Consider the following 12107-nt stretch of genomic DNA (forward strand, 5'->3'; position numbering starts at 1 on the left):
ACTGAGCATTCAATAGAGCAATTGTTTTGATGCAGGTGCAGAAGTAAACGACACTTCAGAGGCCTAAAAACAGTAATTCTACTAAAGTCATCTCACAGTTGAAAGGCAAAAAAGGGAATGGAAATTTGGGGTACATATCCTCATCAAAGATACAGCTACTTCTCCATTATCAACATATGATTAACCTGCCGCCACCAAAATAAACGCCATAGATATTTTCTTTCTCCCCATCTATTTTAGAATTTCGAGGACCTTTACACCTTCAGTCTTACAAGTTGAATTCAAATAGACTGGTCAGTCAACAGCAAGTATAATACACTGAATAAGGCTTCTGATAGCAACATGCAGAAATACCAGACTAGTAGAGAAGACTGAAGGTCCAAGTCCTACATCTGCAATAAGACCTTAGCTCATGCATTCCCCAGCTAGCTTGGCAGTTTCATCCAGAGCCATGGGAGGAAAGATGCATGGACTGTGCACAGCGTTTGCCCTCTGGTGCCTCGTGATCAACAGCAGGGAGATATCTGCCTGCATCGCCACTGAGAGGGATGCGCTAATTGCCTTTAACGCGACCATCGGTGATCCTGACGGGAGGTTAAACTCATGGCAAGGAGAGGACTGCTGCAACTGGAGCGGTGTGAGCTGCAGTAAGAAGACTAGCCATGTCGTCAAGCTGGACCTTGGTGAGTACTCTCTCAAAGGCGAGATCAATCCATCTTTGGCCGGTTTAACCAGATTGGTGCACCTCAACATGAGCTACGGTGACTTTAGTGGGGCGCCAATTCCAGAATTCATATGCTCTTTCAAGATGTTGAGGTATCTTGATCTGTCGCATGCCGGTTTTGGTGGGACGGCTCCTCAGCAACTTGGTAATTTGTCCAGGCTCAGCTATCTTGACCTGGGCTCATTCGGAGGTCCCGCAATCACTGTTGATAACTTCCATTGGGTTTCAAAGCTAACGTCTCTGAGGTATCTCGACCTCAGTTGGTTGTATCTTGCTGCTTCCACCAATTGGCTGCAGGCAGTGAACATGCTTCCGTTGCTCGAAGTGCTTCACTTGAACGATGCTAGTCTTCCTGCCACCAACCTAAATTCTCTTTCTCATGTCAACTTCACTGGCCTTAAGCTACTTTATCTCAGGAGCAATAACTTGGATTCATCCTTGCCAAATTGGATTTGGAAGCTATCTGCTCTTTCAGAGATGGACATGACTAGCTGTGGGCTTTCAGGTATGATTCCTGATGAGCTAGGAAAACTGGCATCACTTAGGCTCCTAAGACTAGGGGACAACAATTTGAAGGGACCAATACCAAGATCTTCTAGTAAATTGTGCAACTTGATTCAAATCGATTTTTCTGGAAATGTTTTGTCAGGAGATATTGCAAAAGCAGCAAAGAGCATGTTTCCCTGTATGAAGCGGTTGCAGATCCTTGACCTTGCTGGTAACAACTTCACTGGGAATCTATCTGGCTGGCTTGAGGGCATGGCAAGTTTAAGAGTTCTCGATCTCAGCGGGAACTCACTATCTGGAGTTGTGCCCGCCAGTATCGGTAGCCTATCGAGCTTGACATACTTGGACGTTTCCTTTAATACATTTAGTGGGAAATTATCAGAACTACACTTGGTAAATTTATCAAGATTGGATACTTTAAATTTAGCATCAAATTCTTTGACGATTGCATTCAAACAAAGCTGGGTGCCACCCTTTCAGCTCACCAATCTACTGCTGCATGATTGCCTTGTAGGGCCACGATTTCCAACTTGGCTGCAATCACAAACTAGAATCAAGATGATTGATCTAGGCGGTACAGGAATCAGGGGTGAATTACCTGGCTGGGTCTGGAACTTCTCTTCTTCAGTCACTAGCTTGAATGTCTCTATGAACAGCATAACTGGAAAGTTGCCTGCAAGTTTGGGCCAATCAAAAATGCTGATAACTCTGTACATGGAGTACAATGAATTTGAGGGAAGCATTCCTGATTTGCCAACTGGTATTCAGGTGTTGGACCTGTCCAAAAACTACTTCTCTGGATCATTGCCACAGAGCTTTGGAGAAAAACAAGAACTGTATTACCTGTTGCTCTCAGGTAATTCTCTTAGTGGAGTAATCCCAGTGGACCTGTGCAACATGATAAGTCTGGAAGTGATCGACCTATCTAATAACAATCTTTCAGGGGAGCTTCCAAACTGTTGGCACCAGAAGGCAAACCCTTATGTCATAGACTTCTCAAGCAATAGTTTCTGGGGAGAAATACCATCCACCGTGGGTTATCTAAATTCCCTTATGACCTTGGATCTGAGCAACAACAACTTGTCTGGAATATTGCCCACCTCATTGCAGTCATGTAACAGATTGATGTTTCTTGGTTTTCGAGGGAATAATTTGTCAGGAAACATTCCAAAATGGATAGGTGACAGCCTACGGACTCTGGAAGCTCTGATTTTAGGTTCCAATAAGTTTTCTGGTGAAATACCCGAATCATTGTCCCAACTTCAAGCTCTGCAGATTTTGGATCTTGGTAACAACAAATTATTGGGCCCTGTGCCAGTTTTCCTGGGAAATTTTACTGCTTTGCGCTCTAGGGGTTCAAATTGGTGGCTAACAGCATACAAAGCTTTCAGCAAAGTGAGATACTTGACTTATATTGATCTATCGCAAAACCAGTTGACTGGTGAAATTCCCATTGAAGTAGGATATCTATCTGCATTACTGGCCTTGAACCTTTCAAGAAATTACATTGGAGGAAATATTCCTGATACAGTGGGAAACATTACGGATTTAGAGGCACTTGATCTATCATGGAATAATCTATCAGGTCCGGTTCCTCACCATTTGATGTCCCTACAGGCTACAGTCTTTGAGCGTTCTAAATCTGTCCTACAATGATCTCTCAGGAATGATACCATCAGGAAATCAACTTGACACTTCAGATGAATCCGCATTCTTGGGCAATGCGAACCTTTGTGGGCATCCACTTTCCAGAATCTGTGTACCGGAGAGTAACAGGCATCGACACCGCAAACATCAGCTCAGGTTTGACACGTTGACATGCCTATTTACACTGTTGGGGTTTGCGTTTGGAATCTCCGCTGTTTCCACCACCATGATATGCAGCACGGCCACAAGGAAGGCCTACTTTCAGTTCACAGACAGGGTACTCAACAAGTTGCGCACTGCAGTTGAGACCAAGCTTAGTACGAACAGGATGTCAGCAGGAAGAGAACCCTCCTTGGCAATACAGAGTTGGGACTCTGTCACTTGCTATGAATTGGAGTCACCTTCCACTGCTATTATGTAAGGCGCCTTGTAATATGAATGGATAGTTTGGACCAGCCATATGCTATTTTCCGAGAATAAATTCAGTTTGAATTGCTAATGTACGCGATCGCCAACACGCTTGTCGACCCATTCCCAAGTTTGGCCACATCCTGCCAATCGCGCGCTTCATCTTCTAGGCGTATGATGTGGTACGTTGGTCTGGGCAGTTTGGGAAGTTGGTCGTGTTGTTGGAGTTGGCTATGACGCGGTTTGGAGACTCTGTGCCCCGCCGCCTCGTCATTCTTGGGTTGAGGTTGGGCAAGGTGTGCTTTGCGTCGGTGTTGTAGGAGTGTGTTGTAAGCCAAAAGCCATGTGTGGTGTTGTAGCCATTCTTGGCGTTTCTTGTCAGCTTAATACAATGACGCGCACGCTGTTGCGGGTTCTCAAAAAAAAAAAGTTTGAATTGCTAAAATATTAGTATTTGGGATAATGCTCATGATTGCAAACACAGTTGTATAATATTTGCAAATGTACTTGTATCATACAATTGTAGCGGTTTCAGTAAACCTTGCATTGCAATGGATTGCGGCCCACCTATTTTAGCTGTAGAATTGCAGTGTAAAATTGGGGGAGAATTTGCAACACCTACCAGAAATGCTTGCCTGCAGCGGCGGACGAGGGCGCCGGGGGAGGACGCAGCCGCCGTTTCGTGATGGGGCGGGGTCCAGCGGCCGTCGTCGATCGAGGCGCATATCTGAGCGGCGTGGATGAGTCGCCTGTCCTCCGACGGCGGAAGGGGAACGAGCACGGAGCCGGTTATATGTTAGAAGTTCAGAACAATCGAGGCATGAGTTCAAGGCTAATGAATTCATAGCTGGGATTGAAATTCCTGTTCACGTAAAATTGGTAGAGTCGCCAGCCTCGCCAATGGAGTTCACGCGTTCCGCTAGAGCAAGCATCTTCAACACACGCCTAAAAAATCCGCACGCTAAAAATATTTTACAGCATTATATTTTGCTGTATTTGGACGCACGGCTATGTCTACCTTTTTCAGACCCGCTAAAATGCAGCTCGGAGCAGGCAACGCTTTATCAGACAGTGTAAAATAGAGCTCCACAAATTTATGTGTTCAAAATATGTGCCACAACCAGATCCCTAAATTTTGCAAAACAAACCCTATACTTTTTTTTGGAAAAGCAATAGAGTCCTATACTACTACGTCTGTTTCACCCACGCGAGGAGTCGATCGATCGGGGTCGGAGCACGGGTGGCCCGCGCGGAGCGCAGACAAGGGCGAGATCAGGGATGACGAAGTCGGACGAGCGCTGGGGCTTTCCCTGCTCACCGCACGCACCGGCGGTCAACACCTACTCTATGCCGCTAACCCGTCCAACGCCTCACCAGAAGACCATCTCCGACTGGCTATTCCATCGAGCACGAGCCCCGTGATGGGTTTGTTGTACAGAAAACAAAACATTCCTACGGTTGCAACCACAAACGCACCAAGATCTTATCTAGGAGATGCAAGTAGCAGATAAATTGTGCTTAAGAGTAACTCACCCTCGAAGACACAAAGCATTAACGAGAACGGTTCTCGTGGGTGATGTAGAGGTTCACTTGTCGATATGAAGATCGTGATGAAGACGAGCGTTGCAAATGGGTAGCACTTCCATACTCGGTCACACGTACGGCTTGATGACGACCTCAGATCCCTCGTTCCAGCGGGGCAGTGGGAGTAGATGATCCACCGGGAGACTCCAACTACACTATGGCGTGGTGGTGTTGGTGGAGAAACAATTTGAGCAGGGCTTCACCTAAACCATAGCTCGTATGGTGGATCAGCGGGAAGAGGGAGAAGAGACCAACCAAAGAGTCCAGAGATGAGCAACTAGGAAGAGGTGCTCCACCCATCTATATATAGAAAGGAGAGGAGGGCAGCATCCCAAGGGGGACCACCCCTAGAGGTTGCACCCACCTCTTCCCTCATTATGTGGTGCACACTTCACTCACCCACTCAAAAAGTCTCATAATTGATTTAAAACTCCACTAAGAAATGAAGGGTTTTTTCTCCCATAAACTTTTACTTAACATTTTTCAGTTCATTTAATTAACAATTCATCCCCTTGAACTAGTTCGATATCCGGAGACAATTCTGGCAATTCTCAAAACGGTATGTATGGTGTCCAAACTCTTCTTCGGTGTTCCATATCCACTCAAAAGCGTAGACAAAACTTAAGTGTGTTATCCTATGGTTCGTGAATAATGTGGACATAATCGAGACACATCTCTGATCAATAATCATCAGCATGATCTTGAGATTTATAATGACTTTCACTCATTCAGCGATGAAACTTGTGATCGTACGAACCATAAACATCGTAACCAATTCCTTTTATATTGCGATATTTTACTTGTTTGGGATCCGATCATTGGTATCAACAATACCTAGTTTGATCCCGTTACCGATAAATACTCTTTACTCATTCTGTGATATGACATTCCTATGACCTAGTCACGTGCTTGCAAGCGGTTTCAATGTGATATCACCGAGAGGGCCTAGAGTATATCTCTCCATCATGAGGATGGACAAATCTCACTCTTAATCCATGAGCCTCAACTAATATTTTTGTAGTACCCAAATCCACCTTTATAGTCATCAAAATACTCTTCCGGTGTTAGTGATTGACATGATCTCGTGGTCATATAGCTACTTCGTATGTGTTTGATATAACAATGTAAACTTAATGATGACTTGATTGCATTGTTGTAAGGTGTGTGCTCATCACATCGTTCTTATTCTTCGTGACCATGTTATTAACACCATCTAGGAAACCTTGATCATCGGTTAATCCATGAGCTAGTTAAAAGAGAGGCTTTACTAGAAACTTTTGCTTGTTTATTAAACACACAAGTATTAACATTTCCGGTTAATATAATTCTAGAATGAGAATAAACATCTATTATAAAAATTTAAAAAAGATAATAGCCATTTTATTATTGCCTCTCAGGCATATTCCCTTCACCCCAACCCAGTTAACGACCGTCACCGCCCCAAGCTGCAGCCATGCTCTCACCTCGCACCCAAGACGTAGCTCTCTAATGTCACATTTATCAAGTCAATCAACTCCTAGCTACTCCACGTCGGGGTCGAGCCGCAGTTCCGCAATGGCCTCGGCGTCACCTATGCGCCCACCATGGAGGTCGTCGAGATAGTGCCAATCGGCAAGGTCAACAAGAATCTCGTCTCCTGCCCCAGCGTGAGAAATAAATCAGAAACCAGAGCTCAGGATCGGCAGGATGGGTGAGCATACGGAACGCGAGGTGAAGGGCGTGGGGGCGGTATCGCCGGTGCCGGCCATTGCGTAGAGCGGGACGTGGCCGGGCCAGGATGGCGCGGGAAGGCGCAGCTAGAGGCGCGGGCGCCGGGCAGGAGAGCTGGACAGTCGGCAGTGCCATAGCGGGAGGAGGCATCGCGCGCGGATGCTTCCGTGTGGCAGTTGGCCTTCGCGCGTGTGGGATTCGATTTTCCAGGGCACGGTAGATGGGTGGTATTTTTAGCGCATTGGATACCGCTTTTTAGGGCCTCCACTAAATTTTATAGCATGTGCTCTATTTTACAGCCTCTATTGGAGCTCCTTTTTATTGTCTCTCGCGCCCAAAAATGATGGTATTTTAAGCGCGTGGCGCTTTTTGGACGCCTGTTGAAGATGCTCTAAAGCATGTGCAGCGGTTAGGTCCAACCACATGTTTCTAGGAAAATAATTGGATATACTCAGATCCGGAAGGGAAAAATAACTGGTTACCATATGTACAACCAAGCAAGAGGTGCCTTGCACTAGCAGAGAAAAAAAGTCTATATGCAGTCTACCAAACAGTTGGGGGGGGGGGGGGGTGCAAAAAATGCCTTCACAATCAATCAAACGAAGCGCCAAAAATAACCCATGGCTAGTTTGCAACGGGCTGACACCCATAAAACCTACGCACATGGAGCCCTAAAATCGGCATAGGCTATCAAACGCGCCCCAGATACATTTGGCCTAATTTCTTGCTCATGGAATTGGATGTTGGAATTGAAAAGGACACCCAATTGCGTTCATATATTGTGAATTGTATGATTTTAAGATTTCTCATAAGGTTCTAACACGAGAGATGGATCCAACGGGCCTTCAAATGCAGATAAAGTGGGTTGTGCCCAGCCTTGAGGAACAAGATGCCAGATCCGGTCTCAACAATGGGTCACATCCTACTTTGAGTATGCCAATGAGGATTCTAGATTAGATATAATTGATCATCCGTGCTGATTTCTTCTATCAGAACATAATATGTAGGTGGTTCCTTCACTCGCGCTATTCTTGGCTAAACAAACACTAGTTGATGCAGCGGAACGATGGTATCAATGTGCCGCATTGGAATTAGAGTTTCATGAGCGAGCATGTGCGTGATATGACAAACAAATCTTACTTCTCCAGTAGACCCTAAGAGAACAAAACGTACAATTTTTTTTTTTTTTGCGAAACATAACTTGCATTACTCAAATCAGGGGTTACAATCTTGGTAGCAAATATTTGCTAAACCATCTGGGCCAGAGCATTGCCAAACAGCCGTACTAGCATGAGTTCTAGCGTAATTGGCCATAAAATGACTACTGCTATTCTGACTACGATTAACATGAGTAATACAAGTCCGACGGACTATCAGCAGAGACTTAATCTCTTCTACCATTGGTGCATGGATAGATCGATCCACACCTTCAGATTTCAGCATCTTCACCGACTCAAGACAATCAGTTTCCACTAGGATTGGCAAGTTACACCAATGTATGGCCAGGGATAAACCCTCCATGATCGCATGTAGTTCAGCACCCAAAGGATCCCTACATGACTGTAGCTTCCGACATGCTGAGAGAATGATGTTACCATCATGATCACGAACAACCATGCCAGCTCCTGCATCCCCCTTATTGTCAAAGGACCCATCGGTATTAAGCTTACACCATCCAGCCCGCGGCGGCGCCCAGAGCATAGGTAGCTTGGCAGTCGGATCCTTGTGTTCATGGATACGTTGTTCTTCTTGATCGAAAATGAACTTGCCCTTTAGAATATCTTCAGTAGGATGACACTTGATGTTAACTATGGATTCCAGGTAACTCACAAGAAAACGGCGAGAGGCTTCCAACGCCGGTGGTGGTTTATCATGGATGATCTCATTGCGGACGTGCCAAATCCGCCAAAATGTCATGAGAATCATACTTCTCACAGTGCTTGATTTATCCCACAACAGAGTCAAGAGCCATTCTACCCCATTATTTTCAATAGAATCACCAGGAGCATATAACTTGAGCAGCCTTGAACCCTATATGTAGGCTATTGATCAACGACAAAGCTACACATGGGTAATACCCAAGAACAAACGATCTTTTGATATCTAACTACTTTCTTAAAAATATGGCCTCCCTCGGTCTGTTCAGAATGCAGCATCTTTTTCCCCGAGTAGGTAATACATTTCAAGATTTTTCGTCAAATTCCTGCGTTCCAAATAGGTCGTCGAAGTAGTCGGACCTCGTTCAATTGCCACTGCTCTCGGACCACCCGCCAACCCACTGGTTGGGGGCCGAGATGGTCCGTTTCATCTTCAGGTTGGGTGGTTGTGCAGCACCAGCAGCAGCTTGTTGTTGCAGCTGCAGCTGCTGGGCTTGCAGTTGCAGAGGGTGCAGCAGTGGCTGGGGGTGGTGAGGGCGCATCTGCATCTGGTGCATCGGCTGCATTGCCGCCTGGCCCTGGATGTGGAATATTGGCTGGTTCCCTCCGAACGAGTGCGGCGGGGGCGGGCCCATGAAGTTCATCCCTCCCACGTTGCTGCCCATCTGGCCCGTCGCCATCTTCAGGCGCTGGAGCTCTGATTTCAGGGCGTCGTTCAGAGCTGCAGCAAAAACAGCAGATGGTAAGTCTTTGATGAAAACACAGAGCTGCAGAGAAACTATATTTCGTTCTTTTACATGTATAGAGCGCCACTCAAGATGTGTTAGAAGCTGTACCATCTTGTAAATGGACTTGTTGCTCCACATTCTGCAGGCGCATCTTCAGTTCACTGTTCTCAGTAGACAACCCAGCAGTGTCTCTCTGTTTATTTATTATGTGACAAGAGGAGCATGGTTAGATATCTGAAGTGATGCACGGTTCATAAAATTATAATTAGCACATCCTCAGTAAATACAGAAATAGAAAAAAATGGCCAATTGCATCAGATCAGGCAAATTGTTTCTTCCCCCTTCGCTGTTAGCCATAACAGTGGGGGACTAGGGGTGCATGACCGCTAGCTAGCTGCAGCTAACAAGAAGGATAAAACAAAATAACACAGACATGAAAATAATATCATTCTCTACATGTTGAAAGTAACTGAATGGCATGCTTACATAATAGAATACTTACTACACAGTGTAAATTATTTGAAATTTGCATGTGGAGATGCATGATCCACATTCAAACACCAAATGATAGAGTATTATTATGTTTATATTGTTTAGTTAGTTCCTCGTTCTTATACTGTCTAAGAACGTTTACATCTGCTGATCAAAGGAGATAGATCAAGATTTTCTTCCCCCATTTGAAAACATGCATATTGGGACAAATGAGTAAATAAATTCAAGAGGGGAAGTTCTTACATGTAGAAGTGCCAGCTGGGTTGACAATGTCGTTGCTTCTGCATGTAAGGTTTGCACCTTCCGCTCAAGTTCAGAAATATATCGCATCTTCCTTTCTTTCGATCTCGCTGCTGATTGTCTATTGGCCCAAATCCTATCACATGAATTATGATAGCTTAGAACTAAATATAGACAATTAAGCACTTTCAAGCAAAGATCTATAGCTAGTTGCCACATCCCAGGAAAAGATTTGCTTGTTCTTCAGATCACATCTTGTTTTTTCCAAAAGGTTTGCCTTTGAGAAAATTTCACCTTAAAACTCACACCAATTGGAAAAACATACTAGTAGCAGAAAGATGTTGTAGTTAACAGATAGTTCTAATTGTCGGTCGATAATAGGGGCAGAGTGCAGACGTTGAGTTCTTGATAAAATGACAACTTCAGGTGAAATTCCATCAATTGTAATTCATCAACTTATTTTTTCAATTTGTAATTCATCAGCTCTAATCCCCCCCCATACAATTGTTTGTACTGTTATTTTCTTTTGTGTACTACATTTCAGATCGACTATATTCTGATCATCCATATAACAGATGCAACTATATACTTGGATAAGAAGATCGCAATGGAACAGTATAGGATGGAAATTAAATTCAGAAAAACAATGAGTAACCTTGCAGATGGAATTTCCAAGAACAAGAAGCAAACCTCTTTGCCTTCTTTGGGTCGACAAGGGCTAGTTCTGCGAGCTTCGAGTTCGACATTGCCTTCTTGGCATCCACCGTCGACATCCCTTCCGTCGCCGGCGTCCCGAGCAGCTGCTCCGCGTCGAAAGAGCTCGACGCGTCCATGGAATGGCTGTGGTGATGCCGCGGCCTCGGCCCCGCCGAAGCGCAGGACGACCCCGTCTCCGACGCCTCGCGCAGCTGCGCGTTGAACTTCTCGGTGTCGAGGAACATCGAGAAGAGCTCCTCCTCGTTCTCGTCCGACAGCGACGGCCCGTCGCCGCAAGCGCCAGGGACGCCGAGGTCGAGGTCGTCGGGGAGGCCGATGATCTCTGAATGCGCGCGGCGGTGGCCGAGGCTGCGCGCAGGGGAGTCCGGCATGTGGCTGATGTCACTCTCCGGAGGTTCCTCCGTCGGCGGCCACAGCGAGAGCGAGGGTTTCGGAGGCAGGACATTGCAGCCACCGCCACCACCACCGCCGCTCTGAACCGGAGGCCTGTCCATCTTCAGGCTCCGGCAATCTCCTTAGAGATTAGGACGCACTTACGCAGTTTCTTGGTCGAATGTTCTTTTTGGATTAAAGGGTTGACAAAATGTGGTCAATAATTGTGGGGAAGCAAATGAAATTCAGAAGGCACCGCAAGAACGACAAAGATCTAAAAAAAAACTTTCAAAATCGCAACATTTTTTCTGGGACTAATCACGCGGGGAATAACAACCACCTTCGCAATTCAAATGAAAAGAGAAGAAAGGAATTCCCTATTTTTTCGCCTATCGTTCTATTCATCGATTTGGAGATTCGTGTGCTTCTATTTTTCGGATGAGAAACAGTGGATAGAATGGTCCCCGGAAAATCGCAGGGACACACTCATATAGGGGTTCTATTTATAAACGGATAAATACAAGGGAAATTCTCGTTTACCTCGTGCAAATTATGAGGTCAATGATGGACCGGAGAAGACGGGTACAATGTAAAAACATGACATAACCCATTTTATTTGCACATGGTATAAGTTTATCATTTTCTAGAGATGTAAGTTTATAAGTTTTTCTACCTCAGACACGTCTTAGGAGGAGTATGGATGGTACAAGAAAAGGTTATGTTAAAGGGCAATGCATAAACATTTACCACTTGTAACATGGGAATTTTCTGGAAAGTATTAAGTTTTATATGGACAAAATGTATGGTGAGACCAAAACATGATTATGTCTGCAAAAATCTATTCGAGAATATTTTTTTGTTAGTTGTTCTTTACTAAATATAGAGAGAGCATTATTTATTTTAATGGAGACAACATTAATCTGTTTGCATCAAGTTTATGCTATGCTACTAATTAAGTATTCTTTGAAGGTGGCGAAGATACATATAGATTTAGACACCGACTCGAATATAGACATTTAGTTGTGAAAAAATTCTACACATCACTTCAAAAAAGTGTGCACTAAAAAATATACTTGTAGAAGTTTTTGAAAAAAAATCTCA

General features: G+C 44.8%; 1 protein-coding gene and 1 pseudogene across 1 annotated transcript; one reads left to right on the top strand and one right to left on the bottom strand.

Moving 5' to 3' along the window:
- Window positions 1-42: 42 nt before the first annotated feature.
- Window positions 43-3812, top strand: LOC127316505 (uncharacterized; annotated as a pseudogene).
- Window positions 3813-8595: 4783 nt separating this feature from the next.
- Window positions 8596-11467, bottom strand: LOC127316504 (transcription factor RF2a). The gene is made up of 4 exons (XM_051346915.2): window positions 10608-11467; window positions 9921-10053; window positions 9294-9378; window positions 8596-9178 (listed from the first exon to the last, which is right to left on the bottom strand). Exons 1-4 carry the CDS (start codon window positions 11126-11128, stop codon window positions 8823-8825), a joined length of 1095 nt encoding a protein of 364 aa, XP_051202875.1. The 5' UTR covers window positions 11129-11467; the 3' UTR covers window positions 8596-8822.
- Window positions 11468-12107: the final 640 nt, after the last annotated feature.

The sequence above is a fragment of the Lolium perenne genome, chromosome 7 (genome assembly GCF_019359855.2).
Source record: "Lolium perenne isolate Kyuss_39 chromosome 7, Kyuss_2.0, whole genome shotgun sequence".
NCBI lineage: Eukaryota > Viridiplantae > Streptophyta > Magnoliopsida > Poales > Poaceae > Lolium > Lolium perenne.